This window comes from Perca fluviatilis, chromosome 11 (assembly GCF_010015445.1).
Source record: "Perca fluviatilis chromosome 11, GENO_Pfluv_1.0, whole genome shotgun sequence".
NCBI classification, from domain to species: domain Eukaryota; kingdom Metazoa; phylum Chordata; class Actinopteri; order Perciformes; family Percidae; genus Perca; species Perca fluviatilis.
The window spans coordinates 13,758,765-13,779,929 of NC_053122.1; the positions used below are offsets into that span (position 1 = coordinate 13,758,765).

Below are 21,165 nucleotides of genomic sequence, written 5' to 3' on the forward strand. Positions count from 1 at the left end.
TACACAACTTTTCTTTCCCTTTTCATGTAGTTTTTAAAATGTACTTTATTACGTTTTGAGTGAAGTATTGTATTTTGCTACATTACAAATCTCATCCATTACGGAGTGTATATAAAAAATAAAAATAAAAGAAACTTGGACAAACGAAAACCGAAAGGAAGAAAAAAAATCGCACATGGAATGATTACACCAGACTATAGACTGTAATGCACCAGCATTCTTTTTATTTTTTTATTTTTTTTTTTTTGTGCGAACGTATGCAGCTTCTTCTTCTCTGGTTGCAAGTCACAATTAAAAAGAAGTAGAAGAAGAACTGCTATGTGTCGGACCCATGGATGTGTTGGTGATAGGGATGGGCGATACCACACTTTTAGGATTAGATTAGGATAAGCTACCGATACTTTTTCTTGAATTTTCATCGATATCGATACCGTTAATTTCTTATTGGTAATTTTTGTCAGTAAAAATATTATTACATTTAAGACAAATCACAAGACAAATACAGACCATTTATACAAAATGTATTATGGTCAATACATATTAAAATTAAAATATATAACATAAATATGAATGAAATAAATATGAACAAAAACATACACATTTTCACTTTTCTTATTTCTCAAAAAAAGAAAAAAGACCAATCTTGGTAGAAAAAGCTAAAAGGAAAACAAAACAAACAAAAAAAACTAATGCATCATAACAATGTTATGTTTCGAACCTCTTTGTAGAAGTAAACATGTAACACTTCACTGAAGCAAAAACAAGAGGTCATAAAGATCATAATAAACTAGGATTTCCTCATCCTATAAACCTGCATAAGAAAGACAGTTGTTTCCTGAGAAAATGAACTTGGGAAAAATGAACTAGAAACCATCACGCCTTTAGTGCACTCGAGATATGTCGTCACACTTTACTGAAGTTTCAGATTGCTGTTCCGCATTCGTGCTGGGCTGGCCTTGGCTGTGTCGCTGTCGGCTGTGTCGCACGTTGACGCTCATTCGCTCGTCTCCTGTCACGTGACATGGGCAAGCTCAATACGCCGCCAGGTACAGGGGTGTCCCGGCACATAGTAATTTAAGTAAGTAATCTAACAGCTGAAAGTGATGCATTCACCCCCAATTATTATTTTTTAGTTTATTGATATTTTTTTAAGGAAATCAATGCCAAATGAATAGCGTGAGTATATCGATCTATCGATACCACAGGATCGATACGCCCATCCCTAGTTGGTGAGCAGCGAACTGACCGGGAGACGTTAGCATGGATGCTGTTATCCCTCAAAAATGGCAGCTCATGGGAAAGAAAGAAAGGGAGGTTGAAAGCCGTGTGCTTAGTTTGCAGAGAACAGATCGTTGTGTTAAAGGATTATAATTTGAATCGCCACTAGACTACTAAACACGCAGAGAAATTCAACAACTTCACTGATGCAGAGCGGGCACGGACATCTGAAGCTTTGCTAGTTACGCTGCAAACGCAACAAGGCATCCAGGGATGCAGCAGTCAAGACCAGCTTTTTGATATCCCACAAAAATAGTAAGCCATTTTCTGAAGGGGAGTTTATTAAAGAGTGTTTGGTGGACTGCACTGTAGATATTCTTACATCCCCTCATATATTCCAGGGCAAGGCTTATTTCTGCTTTTTCAGTTTACCTTATAGGATATCATGACATCACAGTTTGGCCTGATAATGTGGCATGTCTCTGCTGTACTAGCTAATAAAGTCCAATCCTGGGACATGTCACTGCTGGAGGCAATGTGTGATTCCCTGTTAGAATCAAAACAGGAAATGATGAGATTAAATTGCTACTCTACTGCTTGCCATCATATTGGATGAGCATATCAACTGAACTTAATGCACTTTCTGTTCATCCATCTTGTATATACTTTGGTATACTCTGGTACTGTTGTTTTATTGCACCCTGAGGTTTGCAGGGATGAGATCGGTTTGGCCTTCCAAACACGAAACTCTGATGCACCATGGATCTAGTTTTTAGTTTCATAACTCCCGTGTGTGTGTGTGTGTGTGTGTGTGTGTGTGTGTGTGTGTGTGTGTGTGTGTGTGTGTGTGTGTGTGTGTGTGTGTGTGTGTGTGTGTGTGTGTGTGTGTGTGTGTGTGTGTGTGTGTGTGTGTGTGTGACACAAAAATAAACTCCCTCTCACTTTCAACTGCTTTTATTTTCAGCCAACTTAACATGCGTAAAACTTTGTATGAACATAAAAAAAATTCAACTACTAAGAAATAAACTGAACAATTTTACACAGACATGTGACTAACTGAAATGGAAAAATGTGTCCCTGAACAAAGGATGGTCAAAATCAAAAGTCCCAGTCAGTATCTGGTGTGGCCACCAGCTGCATTAAGTACTGCAGTGCATCTCCTCCTCGTGGACTGCACCAGGTTTGCCAGTTCTTGTTGTGAGAGGTTACCACACTCTTCCACCAAGGCACCTGCAAGTTCCTGGACATTTCTGGGGGGCACGGTTCTCGTCCTTACCCTCCGATCCAACAGGTCCCAGACGTGCTCAATGGGACTGAGATCCAGGCTCTTTGCTGACCATGGAAGAACACTAACTTTCCTGTCTTGCAGGAAATCGCGCACAGAACGAGCGGTATGGCTGGTGGCATTATCATGCTGGAGGGTCATGTCAGGATGAGCCTGCAGGAAGGGTACCACATGAGGGAGGAGGATGTCTTCCATGTAACTTTTGATTTTGACCATCCTTTGTTCAGGGACACATTTTTCTGTGAAACATTGTTCAGTTTATTTCATAGTAGTAGTATTTTTTTTTTCATGTTCATACAAAGTTTTACGCATGCTAAGTTGGCTGAAAATAAAAGCGGTTGAAAGTGAAAGACTTTTCTTTTTTTGCTGAGGACAGACAGACCGATCCACCCACGCACCCACCCTTATAACCCTGAGCTGTATCACTGCGAAAGAGACTGACAGCAGTGGATATTAAAGCTTCAGAGAGGGAGTTTCCCAAGGTGCTGGCCAATTCTCTCTGCTTAATAGGCGTGTAAAATTAATTCAAGGCGGTTGTGTCAGCTGTGTAATGCGTTGCTTATACTGCACCACTGGGCAGCTACAATTTCCTATCGTGTAACGTTTAGTGTCACCTCAGCTTATGAGATAATCGACTTTCTACACCAGCCCATATACTTCTGCTCTTTGTATAGTGTTGATCAGGTAGCTACAACTGCTGCAAGATGTTTTAAGCCACCAAGACTTATTGAACAATCTCTTCAGGAGGAGTTCTGTGCAATAAAAAAATGATATTCTCTATCTATCCAACCACTACTTTTATCAGGAGGAGAGTTTTTTGGGGGGGATTTCCACATTTAATGGATAGGAAAGCTGAGATATGTATGTAGGAAACTGACACAGGTCAGATTGGAACCCTCGACCTTCTGCGTTGAGGAATAAACGTCTACATATGTGCACCCGCTCTACCAACTGAACTAACCCAGGCACGAGGGGGAGAGTTTTGAGGGAGAAGTCATATTTCCCTAAGTTTAATTGGAGTTTTAATTCCATCCTTAGTCTTGGATATACTTATGGATTCCTATAATACCAGATGGTACAATTACCACGGCCAGGCTTATAACCTTCCATTTGTGTCACTTTCCCTCAGTTAATCTTTTTTTTTTTTGAGTAATTAAATTATTTAACTGAGCCTGGCCTGTGCTTGTGGATGATTACAGAGACTGTGCAACCTCAACATATAAATCACTGTGACACAAACTCACTCATTTTCCCTTTTACACTCTAAATGGATTTTGTTACTTTTTAGGGGTCCAAGCCGAGGGGTGGGAGAGCCGCGGTAGCAAAGCTACGCTCTTCACACAGCAGAGCTATGGAACCCTATTGTTTTTTTAGAGATACACGCTACAGCCCAAACCGTACATGGTGGGGGTTGCCATTTTCAGGACTGGTCCAGAACCCTGCAGGGACCTCAGGCTCAACAATTGACCCACTTCCACCAGTAGGTGGCGCTATAGCAGAAAAAATCCACATTTGGCCCTATAACTCCCAAACCGTACATTGCATATTCAAAAACCATATATGCGTGCGTTCCTTGGATCCAGCTGAATCTCCTGATATAGGCCACGCCCATTTCTGTTTAGACTTTTATGCGTGAAAAATTGCAATTTATTGAAAACCTACTTTGCCGAACTCCTCCTAGACAGAGCGACCGATCTGCACGAAACTTGGCAAGTAGCATCTCCAGACCGACCTGACAAAAAGTTATGAAAATAATTTTTATAGGATAAAAATTGCGCATATTATGCACAAACACACTTGTGTAACTATGAATACACCAACTTTGCCATATCTTGAAAAAAATGTATGCTATCAACGCGAAACTTTAGATCCTTTTTTGCCATGACGCTCTGGAGGTCCCCCACACATTTTATGAAAATTGACCACTAGGGGGCGCTACAAGTACAAAAAGTGTATCTCATGAACGGCTCATCCGACTTTTACGAAATTTGGAGGTACTATCTAGGGCCACTCCTGAGGCCACCCCTACAGTGGGGTACTGATTGGTCAAAGTGAGCGTGGCCTATGAGATTTAAATGTACAGGGTAGATTTACAATGGGTCATGGACCTCACCTACCAAAAATTAGACACGTGGACCACTAGGTGGCGTTATGACGTCAAACGTGTTTTTTGCCTATAACTCCCGCATTACTCATCGCACATTAGAAACACTTACATCCACGTGTTCCTTGAATCGAGCTGAATCTGATGATATAGGCCACGGCCATTTCCGCTAAGAAGTTTATTCGCAATATTGCGCAATGTGCAAAACCAACTTTTTCGAACTCGTCCTAGGCTGTGCGACCGATCTGTACAAAACCTGGTACGTAGCATCTCCAGATGGACGTGACCAAAAGTTATTAAAGAATTTTGCTACATTTAAGTATGCACAATTTACGACAAAGCTAATTTTCTTTCTGATATTATTGTTCAACATCCCACTACGATGCTCCTTACCAAATTTAGCGAAGATCGGCCGTTAGGGGGCGCTATAATAAGTTTGTTTTTTGGCAAATAACTGCATTTAAATAAAGTGCATTTAAATGGGAAAATTTGCAATTGCAATATCTCTGCCACAGTAAATGCCATCAACATGAAACTTGTGATGCTCATTCGGCATGCCGCTCTGAGGCTCTGTACCAAATTTGGCGAAGATCGGCCATTAGGGGGTGCTATAGTCAACGTAGACCAGTTTTGACCCTTTTACTCAATCAATGTTAATGGGATATTTGCAATGGCAATGTACCACAGACCTTGCGGCTCACACCTCTCTATTTACTGACGTTTGTCTACCCACCGTTACGCTTGGGGTCCTGCTTTTGTGCGCTCCCAAGGTCGTCGAGGGCGACTGGCGCGATGAGGCTTGGACCCAGTCGTAACTGCTTGCAGTTCTAGTTTACTTTTGGTTCTTTATACCAAAGGATATCTAAGGGATGAGCGGTGTATTATCTAATGTTCAGCTCAGGCTTTTTCTTGGTTGAGTGCACACTTGCTGCTGTTCAGCAGACAGTTTGTATTTCACCCTTGAGTTTATTTCTGTGGGCAGACAAGCATAGACACCCAAAACTTGAACTTCATTTGGGCAAATAGTCCATTTATGACATGCCATCTTGTATATGATCTCGTCTGATTTAATTGGTGTGTCTTTTATGAAAAACCCCACTTTGAGTTCAACAATGCAAAAATAGGATGGTTGCTCATGGCCTCAAGACAGATGCCTTGACACACAACAGAGTGGCAACAAAACGCTTAACATTCTGTCATTTCCTGGCTCAGAATGGGAAATTTTGAGCGTGTAAGACTTCAATTCCTGCATTCTTGATACATTTTTAGGCACCAGTTTATTGTAAAAAGGGCTGTTTATGACAAGGAAATCACAAAATTCTGGTGGCAGGTAACAATTCAAAATACAAAAGATATCATTATATTCAGTATTCATGGGCCCGGATAGACTACACTTGACCCCAAAGTCCAGTTGTTTAATCAGTAGGCCTATGAACAGGGCTTATGGTCACTTTTTTCCCCAAGGAGCCCGTTTTGCTCCCAAGTTGAAAAATGTAGGATTGACTTACATGGGCTACTGCTTTTACTGCTAATTAGTACAATAATACTAAAAATGTTATGAAGTGTAATGTTTTCTACATTATAGGCCTATCAAAAATTATCAGTAATGTTGAGCCTACAGTGTAACTGACCACCACAGTTCATGCATACATGTGATACACGGATAAATTAGAGTATAACCTTCATAGTGAAAAAGTGACACTACGTGAATGGGGCACAGCAGAAAGACTACGCGGAATGATGCAGCTTGTTCAAGGTTTTCATGTGTACTCCCGTAGGCCTACACTTTGCATCAGGTGTTAAAATAAACTGAACCAAAACACAGAATTGGACTATTAACGCGACAACGAGACATTTTTAACCAGTCATGAATTTCTCATTTTAATACGGATGCTGTCAAATGGCCCCGCGGACAGGCAGCAGTCGGGAGGAGCATCTCGCTGCTAGACATCAAGCCCCGCCCACATCCAAGTCAGCCATTTTTTTTGCTTACGTCACTCCCCATACGCTCGAATGGACCAAGACATCCTATGAAGGAAATGATTTGGATATTTGCCATGTTTTCATTTTGAATCTTTTAATTTTATTTGGAAAAATTTATATCCATAAATGTAAATGGTCTGAAAGAAAACTGAATATTCACCAATTTAAAAATTATATTTTGAAACTTTAAAAGGACTGACAAATAAGAGTAATCTGGACTCTGTACATTTACAATTCCTTACAACCTCTTTTTCATGTGCCCCTTTTTCATGTATGTATGTATGCATTTAATGTTTTCATATGTTTATGTATCTGTACTTGAATAAGTTCGTTAATTTGATTTCTGATTTTGAAATGATATCCAAATTTGGAAAATGGGTCATTTTAAAGCTTGTTAATATTGATGACAATGTGTTCAAACGGAAAACGAGTCATATTTCATTTAATTTAGCCCTCAAAAGTAGAATGGTGTGTTGTTTCGTTATCATGGACTTTCATATTAACAGCAAGAATTCCCTATGTACAATTCCAAATGTACAAAGGGGCGATTTTGCTTTATTAACAATTAACAGGTGAACCAGAAGCATACAGGTGAAACTCTCTCTCTCAAAGAAAATTTGAATATCGTGCAAAAGTTCATTTCAGTAATTCAACTTAAAACGTGAAACTAATATATTATAGACTCATTACATGCAAAGAGCCCTATTTCAAGCCTTTATTTGTTATAATTTTGATGATTATGGCTTACAGCTTATGAAAACCCCAAATTCAAAATCTCAGAAAATGAGAATATTGTGAAAAGGTTCAATATTGTAGGCTCAACGTGTAACACTCTAATCAGCTAATTAATGCAAAACAACTGCAAAGGCTTCCTGAGCCTTTAAATGGTCTCTCAGGGGCCGTTCACATTGTATGCGCAAGCGGCAGCGCTGCGCTATGAAATCCATTCTTGTCAATGGCTTGCGTGCGCAAGAACTGGCCTCCCGCTGCACTGAGCAAAGCGCAGCGCGCTCTGGCGTGTGTCGCGGTCAAAGTTCAACATGGTTCAACTTTGACTGGGCACGCGCAAGAGCGGCCGCAGTGCGCCGTGACGTGCATTCACGTGTCTGGAAAAAAAAAACTAACCTGTGTAGGCTATTGTAGCCTCTTAATTTAAATCATTCAGGTTTGTTTTAGCTATGTGAAATCAACATGGCGAGGTCTCCACTGAAATACAATCCTGTTACATTTTTTCTCAGTTACTTTGGTGCATTTGTTAAATCATCAACAGTGAGTGCATTTCTTAAAACAATTGGTGTAAACTGCACTGCATAAAATCGTGTTATCTTGATGGAAATCTTTTGTTTGTGTTCAAAGCAGTATTTATAATATGAATCAAACTGACAAGTCCTTATGCCATTGTTTATACCCAAATAGTGAAACTGCTTTGTGTTGTTGTCCATATTTAACAGTTCACTCTAAGTATAGTCTAATGAACAATGCACATGAAAGGGAGCAGTATGTGACAAAATTACACATTAATGTCATCTCTGATCTGAGAAATGCGCCAAAGGTACAGAGAAGAACTGTAGCCTACTGTTGTGAGCTGCGAAAACCAAATACCAAGTTGATTATACAGCTCCATACAGGTATTTGTAGGATGTATGTGTATGTTTATATGATGTAAAATATGTTTGGACTGATTGACACAAGTCATGTTCATTTTCATTGAAGTTCACATATAGGAACTCCTTTACACAGAATAACTACCCATTTCCAAGTGTGTAAGCTCCAGTTTTGGAGGAATCAATTGCACATATGCATTAAACAAAGTGTTTTCCAGAGAATGAATGATGAATGTAGGTTCATATCTTAGCTTTATTATACCAAACTGCAATGACTGCAGACCTCTTACTTATGTATGTAAACATGCAATGACACATAGTGTTAAGATGCAACATTTTATTTAGAAATGAAAATCCACATGTCTTCATCTATTTAGAGGAGTGTAAGAAAAGGTGGAAGAACGTAAGGGACAGGTACATAAAGGAGAAGAGGCAACAGAGAGACAAAAAAGTGGTGCAGGGGCAGACCAAAAACTTGGAAGTACTTTTCCATACTGTCTTTTCTGGAGCCACACGTCAGGGAGAGACAAATAGCCAGACGCTCCGTTGTAGAAATGGGCTTTCGGAATGTTGTTCGCATCCGGGAAATCGTAGGCCCGACTCTCGTCAGCAGACTGTCAAATTGCTCCCTGTTGAGCAGAAAGTACCCCTGGAACCGGTCAAAGTGAAAGCGGAGCTCCTTCACCAGCCGGAATTCCCCCAACTGCTCTCTGGACCTCAGGGTCTCGTGTATCCACACCCTTCTTGCTGCTGCTGTGGCTGCCTTCCTCCGTCTTCTCTTCATAACCAGGGCAAGTGCCAAGGCTTTCTTTTGGTTCAAAGACAGAAACCGCTTCGCCACTATATCACTACTGAAATCGCTGTGCATCCTACACAATGTCGCATGTAGGCTACTACACATCTGTTGTAAACACCGGACGCAGACGTGACATGCATTCAAATATTGGCGCATGTATGGCATAAATTTAGAAACTCTTGCCTATTTTGCACTGAGCCCGGCGGGAAGCACACTAAGTATATTTTGGGAACAGGACACAACCTAGCAGCGAGCGCAGCGCATGCCAAATACTGAGGAATATTGATAGAAAGCAGGGGAAACTAGTACTTTCATACTTTTTAGCATTGGCTAATTAGCAACCTGCCTGCCATTAGATGTTAGCTTCCGAGCTAGTTAGCAGCTAGCCCCATAAGCTCATGAAAACATGGCTTTCACCGGAGCAGTCTTACATTAGGGCTGTCCCAAACGATTATTTTTTAAACGATTTTAATCTAGCGATTATTTTTTCGATTAGTCGACTAATGATTAATTTTTCGATTAATCTAACGATTCATTTTTCAATTAGCTTAATTTGATTATTTTCCCATTGCTCAATTAAAAATTTACACATAACAAATTTCAATAAGGTTCAAATTTCTATTTATTAAAATTGTTTAACACTGCACTGTTCCAAGTAAAATACATTTTTAGTGCAACCTGAAGCCAGATGTAGGCTATCAATCCAACCACAAAATAGTTACTTTGCAGGTTGTATTTCCACTCACAGTCCTCGTCTTATCCACCACTCTCTAGTCTGTAGCCTACTACTGGAACTGACCCGAAGACACGGGAGGCTCCAGACTGCAGCCATACAGTCTCGAAGTTTTGCCAAACTTGCGATCTTAAAAAGGCCGGCGGGGAACTCTTGTGGATCGCAATCACTCGCCATGCTCGTCCTTTCGTGCTATCTCTGACTCACTCACTGGACCGTCGACCTGCCAAAAAACTGCATGTATGTGGAAGAGCTCGGATAGCTTCAGAGCTAAGGTGGGGCTACAGATCAGGTGTCCCTAGAACCCGCGTATCTAACAGTAGTTCTGCATTAGATTAGTTCCGCATTACAGTCATTAATTTGCACACAAGTTTTATTTATTTTATTTTGTGACGCGTCAACGCTAATTATTGGTGTCAACGCATTTACGTAATCAATGACGACGACTACGTCAACGAATCATCCCAGCCCTATCTTACATTATTTCCAAACCACTCTTTTCGTTTCAAAATCGGAAATTAAATGAACAAAAAAGTACACTGGCCCAATTACAGTAACTACATGAAAACTTCACTGTTGTTGCATGAAATGCCATGAAATGCGTTTGTGTTTAGCTCTATCATCTAATGTGAAACGAGCTTCTTCGAGCGTATGGGGAGTGACGTAAGCAAAACAAAAGGGCTGACTTGGATGTGGGCTGGGCTTGATGTCAAGACTTCCCGCAGACTGCAACGAGACGTACTTTGTAGTTGGAGCTCCGGCGGAGCTCTGCGTCTGTAAGAAGCGGCTTCTCGCTGCGCAGCTGGTCCCCCAGAGCTGCATAATCTCTGGGGTAGTCCGGTACAGCCTGAACTCTGCAAACAGAGTTCTCGTGAGCGCTAGCTTCACAGCAGCGCGTTCAGTTCCATTCAAAACTATGTAGTTTAGCGGTCTTATCATCGCCATCCACATGTGTAAAATATCAGCTGTGGATGAGAGGAGGGAGGCTGGCTGCTGAAAATCAGACGTTTTGGCGCTGCTAATTTTTCTTTGGTGCTGGCTATAAACCTCTTTGGGGGGCGCCAAAACTTTCTCTATGCAGGAAAAACCCTGTGAGCTTTTGGCAACAAGGGAAAGTTCATGTGACAGTTTGAAAAGGCATCTCTGGGAATAGGCCCTTATCAATGGTAGCAGTATCCAAAACTGGCTCAGGTTATGCCCATGAGCTATGAAAGGAAAAAAGTGAAATGATCCATTGAGTGTGTAAGCGATGTGTGGTGTGTCTGAAAGATAAACGACATGGCACCTTGGGAGCTTTACATTTTTACAAAGGTGTTTTTCAATGCACACTGCACTGATGACAGTATTTTAACAATAATTGATTTGACTGCAGCTCCAAATCCCTTGGGGCCCTTATATCAAAACAAGCAATATATCACCGAACAGCATTTCCTGCAGCAATTAATCGCAAGGTGGGCTGTAGTTGTAAGGCCACCTTGGCAGAGAAATTCCCACTGTTCCCTCGGTTAATATTATATTGTATTAATAAATCTCATTTGGACCAAACTGTCACCTGAGTTTTAACGTTGGGTACAGTAATTAACCTTGACATGTCAGGTCAGACAGGGTCACCAAGCAGAGTGGAGCATTTAAGGACCAACAGAACATTTAAAAACACATTGCATCGTCTTTTGAAAATGTAACTAATGCAGTGCCGTTTCAAAACGTGCTTTTTTGGAATGGGCCGATTGCTTGGCCTGTGGTATTGAAAAAAAACAAACAAAGGAGCTTGTTTTTTCTTTGTTTTTTAAATCATGCAGAACTGTCCCTGTTACTTGCACTCTGTGGTACATCAGTGGACAGTGTCAACTGTTTTAAGTATCGAGGTACACATATGGATGACAAATTTAGTTTCACGGAAAATGTTGATTCCATATGTAAGAAAGCCAGTCAGACTGTTTTTAGTTAGGAAACTGAAGGAGTTTGGGGTCATTTGAGTAATTTGAGTTTGAAAATACGATGGTGGTCCAACTATGTAGCAAAGATGCCGACCGTTGAGGGTGAGTAGTGTCCAACATTTCACACTCGACTTTTTTTTATTATAAGTGTACCATCCAGACACTCCACTGCATTTTGCTATACTTAATCAGTGTGAACGCACTATGCACGCAAAATAGCAAGTGTAAGTACAGAAGTGCAAGAATTGAGACCCAGCAAGAGACTCCTATTTTAGTTACATGAGGCAAGTCTCAATTGGGCCTCTCCAAAACTCCAAATTATAGAGTAGTAAAGATAAGGGTAATGAAAACAGAGAAGTATCGTATCGATGAGCAGTATTAGTATCAATAAAATTCTATCTATTCTATCTATTACATTACCGTCGGCAAAATACCCCTGTGAATCAAATCTGTATTTCAACGTTAACCGTCAAGCCACTAAACCTGTATGGAAATTACCTCCTCTGCTGAAGTGTTAAATTTGTTAACGATTATACGACACGAGACAACACAACGCCGGCGTCATTAAACGCTGACTGTAGTGATATATGACATGTATGATTCTACCTTGTCTTTTCATCTCACACACACACACACACACACACACACACACACACACACACACACACACACACACACACACACACACACACAAAGAAACAGTCTGGAGCCCGGCTAAATGTGAGATTGTCTCTGTAGACTACTCAGTCTGTTTCTGGTGGTTGATTAACGCAGATATGTGCTGATTAGCTTTCATAACGGGCCGGATGGGTAGCGCATTGCCACGAGTCCATGAGGCAAATGTCTGAAGTAGCCTACACTGTAAGTCAGTAGTTGGCTATACAGTGGAGTTGCATATGAAGTGGTTCGGGGTCCTTCTGTTTGGGGTACAATTTGGTTTTGGAGAATTCTACAAGTAGCAATACCACAGGCAAAGCAGTCGGCCTGTTCCAAACAGGCACATTTTGAATGGGAACTGTATTAGTTTTTGAATTGCCTATGTAATAATTTAAACTAGCTTATTGTTAAAAGGCTAAAGCTAAATAGCAGTAAGCTAATCAAACACATGGTGGTTTTGCCACAGTAGCTGCATAGAATCTCTACAGACGGTTTGCTGCTAGCAGTTTGCTCTTAAGAATTGTTTCATTTATTTTCCATCATGTTTTGATTACATTTTAACATTGTAACATATACATTTTTTGTAGTTTCAGTTTTACAGCTTTACCCACATATCAAATAGCTTCTAATATACACCAGCTTTGTGTTCACTGGGAAGACTGTTGGCCAACACATAGAGTAATCCATAAATAAATTACCCCACTGTGATGACAACTGTATAATTTTATATTAAACAATTCATTATGACAATTGTATAATTTTATATTAAAGGTCCCATGGCATGACAATTTCACTTTATGATGTTTTTTAACAATAATATGAGTTCCCCCAGCCTGTCTATGGACCCCCATTGGCTAGAAATGGCGATAGGTGTAAACCGAGCCCTAGGTATCCTGCTCCGCCTTTGAGAAAATGAAAGCTCAGATGGGCCAATGTGGAATCTTCCCTATATGTCGTCATAAGGGGAAAGGTTACCTCCCCTTCCTCTGCTTTGCCCGCCCAGAGAATTTGGCCTGCCCATGAGAAAGAGAGAGACATCATGGCTTGCAAATGAGCAAAGCATGGCAGTTGGTCTCCTCCTCAATAGCCTCTACAGCTACAGACACAGAAATTGTACGTCCTAAGGAAAGCTCATATGGGACTGGCTGTAATTCTGCACCAAGGCTGAATTTTGGGAAAGAGACTTCAGATACAGTATTAGGGGTCCACTACGGCCTATATAAAAGCATCCAAAAAGCAGCATGTCATAGGACCTTTTAAACAATTATTTCCAGTCATTCTAGTACACATAGATTCATTTTAAGATGTCCATCATACATGATTCAGTAACTACGTCTTGCCCTTTAGGCACTTGGTAACCTCCAGCTATTCCAGAGGAATTACTCAGTGATTAAAATCACCAAACTGTATTTATGCTTGGCTGCTCTCATCTTTGTATTGAGGTGTAACCTTCTCTCACCCTGGTTGTATCCAGATAAAAACATTTTTATAACCAGGTTTAAAAGATTTAAAAAAGATTGAAAATTAAACAAGTATTCTTTAATTTGGAAAGTTGGCACGTTTATACTTGAAAATTTGGTTCATTACTGTAGATAGTCATAGGATTCCTCCTTATGATTCTTTAAAACATGGGATGGCTTGGTGGTAGCTCCAACTTGACAGGAACAACATATCTTGTGACCAGGTTGGAAATGTAATATTCCCCACAGAAAATCACTGTTTATTACATTATAGACAGTAACTTCATTAGCCGTGTACTAGGTTCAGCCTGTTTGTCATTTTTGTCTATGGAATTGTTCACTCTTTGTACTTTTTTTTTTTTTTTTTTTTTACGTTCAAATGCATTCTGAATGGTGACATTTAGGCCCAACCATTTGCTATTCCCCACCCCTCTTAATTACATGTCTTTGCCTTTGTATGGCACATAATGCACTTTACAACTACAATGGTGGCAGATTTACCAATCAAAATTCTTCAAGAATTCCCAAATGAAAGTCTGAAGAGTGGAGCACCGGGCTCCAAATACAAGAGAAAAAAAAAAAAAATATTTCAATCAATAGTTCTGATGTGGAAGTACTAATCGCCAAACAAGCTGTTATATTAGCGTCTCACACTCTGCAAATAGATGAACATGGTCCTGGAAGATGCATTCCCTCCTCAGGGCATGATCTGCAACATTTTGCAGCAGCAGTAAATATGCCATTGTGCGAGTAGGCCTACGGTGCATCAATCACTAATTATTGGATAGCATGGTTCCCAATTAACATAATTCATTGAAGTGTTATTGTGGTGTTTATTGTAAATGACCATAATGCTTTGTAAAATAGTGAAAATAATTATTTAAAATATAAAAAATATTAGATACATATATAAAATATAACTTTAGGATTGAAAAAAATATGCAGTAACCAATTTTTTCAATAAACGTCGCCACTCAAATGTGCGCAAGTGTGCTCTTGAGTGTGCATAGATTCCCTTCTTACCTAAGAACAAATCCCACATAAGAAAACATTGGTGAATGTCAGAATCTTAATGAAAACTGCCTAAGTGAGTTTTAAGCAGAAATTTCTTAGGAATGGTTGATGAATGAAGCCCAATGTTATTGAATTGCAGTGTAGTCTTCCATTATAAGTATGACTAGGAAAAGACTAAAATCAGACTCTGATTTCATTCTAACATAGTTAACCTTTGAAGCTATTCAGCAAACAAACGCACCACTTAATCAACCTTTCCACCCCCAACAATTTTATTTATGGAGCATCACTCTTACGGTCCCATGCACACTGGTCGTTATACCCCTCCCCCAAACAGTGATTGTCCAATCATAGCTTAGCAAATTGTCATTTACATATGACTGTTCTGTTACTTTGTACACATTATGTATCTATACCATACACACTTTAAGCCTCCTTATTATTGACCACCCCACTTTTTAAACAAGTCTTCATCAAAAGAAAGCACGGCACATTTATTAGAGTAACAAACCCTTTATTGAACAGCTCCCCTCAAAAAATATTTACATTTTTTATAGCTTTGGTATCAACTCATGTGCAATATATACACAATCTTGACAGCACATAAAAAGTGTGCAAAAAGTGAATTATAAAAAATACACACTGTAATCCTAGTGAAAAGTACCACACCATTTATAGTGACATCCACTGACAACACAGCATTGATGCACTGCTTTGAGAAACTCCAGTTATCTTTTTGTATTACAAGAAGGAAAAAAATGTCAAAATCAGTTATCAAAAAATTGAACAAGATGCAGATAAGCACATGACAAACAATGTTTACAGAACAAACCTATTTCATCTAAAAGATATTTTTGCCTCGAGTAAAGTCCTTTTTTTGTTATGTTCTGTAAATTTTAGTTTCTTGTCAGGATTTACTTGTATACCAATTACTCAAAGACAGTGGGGTGACTTTTGTGGAAGTAAATAGTTTGAATATTGTGGAAATTTTTACGTAGAGGCTGATGCCTATGAGCAAGGAACTGAACTGCTAATCATTAGTGATGTTTATAGATCACTCATTAAAGGAGTTGATTGACATCAGTACTTGCAGATACTGTAGTCCCTGCACTTTGGGGTTGACCGAATCTAGCACAGCTTAAAGGTATAGTAAGTGATGCTAATCCAATACTGTTTTTGTAAAATTCAGCTACTATCTCCTCACCGTCAACTAGCTCTCTATTGTCTGTGTGCACTGAAAACAAATGTGGCGTTAATTCACACACACACACACACACACACACACACACACACACACACACACACACACACACACACACACACACACACACACACACACACACACACACACACACACACACACACACACACACACACACACACACACACACACACACACACACTGTGTGTGTATATATATATATATATATAACGAACACAAAGGAGTGCACAAGCCACAAAACACTTTTCCAGCCTATCCGCAACAGGCGGCTTCAGTTGATGGTGGGGGGGGGAGTGGGGAGGCAGCATGTGAAGTAGTTGTCAGCCAGTAGTATTTATTTGGCAGTTGAATTCAAATATCAACAATCTTTGCACAGCATTGCTAACTGCACCTTTTTTTTAAAAAAAAACTGATTTTACAGCTGTGAAATCTGTTAATATACAAATTGTTTACACGTGGAAATGTCTGAAAAAAATCAGTCCAGAAAGGCATACATTTTCAGGATTTCTGCCGATACCAATATTCTCTATAAGTGCTATCTACTGAATATTACCAGATACTGTAATTCTCAACCTCATTTGCATGTCATACTTCAAAAGTGCACATGCACATCGCTATTGAAGGAACTATACAGTAACTCTCCAACATGCACCTATATCATTATTCCTAAGTCACTATTTCTGACAAAACCTTTGTGCTGCTAGCAATGCTACTTCCATCAAAAGACTTATTAAACAACTTAATTGAAAACTACTGATGCATTTTAAAGTGATGAGTGATCAGTTAAATAAAAATTACTGACAGAGAAAAAAAGCCAAGAAGACACTTTAAAATCATAACCAATATTACTCAATAGTCTCTTATCTTTTTAATCTTGTCTACTCTAGAAAATACTTCAAAATGATTGGGGTAATAAACAACTTGTGTTCTTGAACTTCACTCTGTAACTACAGTCTGAAACCAATCAATGCAACATTCTTGCACTCTGAACACATTTCTGTTATGCCTAAGTAAACATTATGTATTGCACAAAATGAATGATCCCCTCAATTCCTCTTCTATTAACATAATGGTCTGAAAAACATCATCATAGTCATCTACAGAGAAACGCAGACTCCCAGCTTCTGAGAGTAAATTGTCGAGAAGCAGTCCAAGATGTGCCTTTCTTAGCAGTCCATCATGTCTACTAGCTGGGGTAAAGCTGATGCAACAGCAGCGTTAACTCCACCTGGATTGGCTGGCTGCTGCTCTCCAAGCCTCAGTAACACCACCTCTCTCATTATTAATGACTTCTTGGCTGGGTACTTTATGGGATTTTATGGTTATAGCCAATCATCAGCCACTAGTGATACTACGACAGGTTTGTTGATGTCTGAAGAGGGGCCTTTGGTGTTATCAATGGTTGCTTCCACTGAGGGGTTCGGTTGGGGCATGGTGGCGGCCGGTTGACCCAGGGAGGCTACCAATAATAGGAAGTTGTTGGTGCGGCGGGTACCAGTGATTGCTACAGCCCTCATGACCTTGGTGGCGACCTTGGAGGAGCTCTTTGTGCTCGAGCCTCGTCGAGGAGCCTCACAATGCAGCAGGGCATGGAAACATCTGTAAAACTGGGGAAAGCATAAAATATGAACGTGATCAGAAATGTATACTGACAAATTAGTCAAGAGACCACGGGGGATGAAATTGTAAACACTAACCAAGAAGAGTATTTCTCACGTTATTAGACATCTGTTGTCGGATTGCAATAAATGTAAATATTTCATCGAAAAGAAGATATTGCCCAAACATCAATTTGATTCAAGCTGCAGTCTCTACCAATGAGAAGTTAATTTGCTTTATAACTTTACCTCTCTCGCTCTCTCGCTCTCTCTCTCTCTCTCTCTCTCTCTCTCTCTCTCTCTCTCTCTCTCTCTCTCTCTCTCGACAAATTACAAATAATTAGGACTGATCAGACCCCTCTTCTTGCTCCCTGCCCCCCTCTGTACCCCTGCTTCCCACAGTACTACAGTACTCTGTCAGTGGGCTTATGGAGTCCCATGTCTTTCATGTGGAACAATACTCCAAGGGACACAAATTATTGGTAAAGTTTGTAAACTAAATTGAATGGTCAACTAATTACATTGTCAATCGTGTGTGAACCATTACTGCATTTTTAACAGGATAAGTGATTTTCCTAATTTGTGCTTATAAAGACTGGCAAGTTTAGGGTACGGGAAAAAGAGACAATCCCCTCTTTTACGCACAATTTGATATTTTCGCTTGGGTAAACTAACCACACAAGATTTCCAGGCCTCCCTCTCATACTGCGCCTATGCCACTCCATTGGAGCAGTTTGTGGGTTTAGGGCCTTACTCAGTGTGGTAAGAAAGCTGTTATTGCTTTTTCACTTACACCACTCAACCTTTATCTTGATGGTCTGGGAATTAAAACGGCAACCTTCCAGTCACAATCCAGCTTCTCTAACCCTTAACAAAGGCTAAACCATCTGGCCTACTCTACAGTGTTGACAAGACACTGTAGTTTACATTGCAAGCAATGTTAAAAACCGTTTGACATGTACTTTTTTTCCTTAACATTCACTTTTCTACGAGACTAGTCTAGGTGTAGGATGACTTTGTTTCAACTGTACAACTTCAACTGCATGGCATGGTGCCTCTGTTCTACAGGTCTAATGGCTTTGCTTGCCATGGCCACATAAAGCGAAATGTGCACCAACAGTCTACTACCTGCCTGGTTTCCCCTTGATCTGCAAGCAACTGCTGGCAGATGAATATGGGCCTTTCACATGTCAAAGATGCCCCTGACCTCTTTTTTTTTTTTTTTTTTTTTTTTTCCTGGTCTGTTAAACCCCAACGAAGCATTAAAATGTCAGGCTGGATAATGAAAATGATGCACCCTTGTCCGTCCAGTGAAATGAGAGTTCTCTTCATAATAACCTCCCAGTGGTTAGTCGGAAAGTAGTAGCAGCTATTGGTGTCTCCATGGTTCTTCAAAGTGCTATGAGGCAGCTTTGCTAGCGTAACAACCCTTTGGTTGGGATGTCTGGGTTGTGAATGGGCATGTAGCATATCTGACTTAAATGCAGGAGACTGGAGCGCTCCTCACATCACAGACCTGCAATTAATATTTGCCTTTTTTTATCCATAATCTTGATCTTATCCCTTTGTTGATCCAGACTAGGCAAACTGTAATGGGTCCACTGTCCTGGGTAGTGAGGAGCAGATGTAATCCTTGACCAGTTGTTTAAATCATTTAATTACTACAGAGCTTAGTGCCACTGGGCGAGAGTCATTCAGGCAGACTGGTCTTGTTTTCTTGAGCGCAGGAATGATTGTGGACAGACTGAGCCAGTGACCTGTTGAATATTATTAATACTGGCGCTTGTTGGTCAGCACACAGTTTCAGGGACCCACCCACTGATAATGTCAGGTCCTGCTGCTTTCTTGGTGTTCAACCCAGAAACCCGTGGATACATTTTTCAATCCAAGAAACTGATCTGGAATTCTCAGGATTATGATTTTATGTGGATCTTCCTGTTTTACACCAACCTCTGCACATGACCGAGCCCCTGTGTCAAAGTCTAGGCATCTGCTGATGGACAGATAGAAAGATTCTGAATAATTGAAGACCCCAGCAGTAGGACAAAAGCATAACAATGTATTCAGCTATACTTTATATTCCAGGCATTTCCAACCACATTCAAGACATATTTTCAACACACAGGCACTGGACCACAATTTAGACAATTCCTCTTCCTCAGCTCCTGCTAATGTGGACTCTGAAGACGCCACTCTTGAGTAAACGTAGTGTACTTAGTATACTTACAATTTCAGGTATACTTATAGTCTACTACATTTTCTCATGAGCACAAAATATTTTGAAACGCTGTCACAGCACCTGGGGAAAAAAAAAAAAAAAAAAAAAAAAAAAAAAAAAAAAAAAAAAAAAAAAAAAAAAAAAAAAAAAAAAAAAAAAAAAAAAAAAGAGAGAGAGAGAGAGAGAGAGAGAGAGAGTTAATGAAAAGTTTGTATTTTGATTTATAAGGAAAAAACATAACTCACACCATGAACATCTTCTCTCCTATGAAAAATTAAATAAAAGTATGTACTTACAACCTGGTTTTAAAGATTTACATCTTCAGTGTGGTCTTTTCGTTGGATTTTTTAAACAATAATAGAAATTGTATCCTTTAAATTACAAAATCTTTTGAGAATTCAGTGGTCACTGGACTCGACATTGAACTTCTGCATATCACTGTCAAATGCTTGCTGGGTATGAAGAGGTGCAGAGAGGTAAAGACGGAGAGAAAAATGCCTCAGGACAAATTCTCGTCACGATGTATCTATGAGCAACACATACGTTACCTTTCTCAGTCAGTCAGTCAGTCTGTCCGTAAACTATAGGTCATCTAAGAGTGAGGGCTAGCATGTAGATGCAACGAAAATAAACAATCAATGCATCTCTGTGGTGCTAATGCACACTCCCTGCTCCCCTCAGCTGTCCAAACAACACACTGAAGAGTGTTAGACAGATGGAAGAGAGGGAGATAGAGACAACAGACATATGGTAGAGGATGAAGTTAGTCGAGACACAGGGGCGTCAAGGCTAAGGTCAAGAGAAAGGTGAAGGCAATGACAGATGACTAAATAAAGCATGACAGGGAGATGGAAAGAGCAAGATGCACTGACAGAGTATTTTAAAGAGAGAGGGTTGGCGATGACTCAGGAAGAGTCATCCCAGACTGCTCACATCAGGTTTGGGTGATGCTTTCTATGATCTTTGCTGATGCTCTACGGGTAGAGGATGACAATAAGAGGGTCAAATGTCAGGCATCATCTCAGGAAGTAAGGTGCTCATCTATTTCACACAAATATACCATCATTAGCAGTTCTCACACATTGGCTCTGCAATAGGAGACATGTTTGTTTGTTGTATAAAAGTCCAACATAATCCAAAAATATGCATACAGTAGGCAGTATTTTCATATTGAATCATTGATTTTATCCATGCAAAAATGAATAAGTCATCCTCCTTTATAATACTTCCTTTTGACACTGATATCCCAAACTTTGCAGTGTTCTCACCACAGTCTGAGAAGAGATCAGTTGCAGACAATGACTTAATTCACTTGCAGGTTAAGTGATCTAAATGA

General features: G+C 39.9%; 1 protein-coding gene and 1 long non-coding RNA gene across 3 annotated transcripts in view; one reads left to right on the forward strand and one right to left on the reverse strand.

Annotated features, from left to right (window-relative positions):
* Positions 1-21,165, forward strand: part of LOC120567951 — a 97,671-nt gene that overhangs the window by 15,490 nt on the left and 61,016 nt on the right. The window lies entirely within an intron of this gene.
* Positions 16,218-21,165, reverse strand: part of LOC120567950 (pinopsin-like) — a 47,783-nt gene continuing 42,835 nt past the window's right edge. For both annotated transcript variants that reach the window (XM_039815060.1, XM_039815059.1), the window contains exon 4: positions 16,218-17,620. In XM_039815060.1, the coding sequence (XP_039670994.1) occupies positions 17,336-17,620 (285 nt within the window). In that variant the 3' untranslated portion in view covers positions 16,218-17,335. The remainder of the gene's footprint in view (positions 17,621-21,165) is intronic.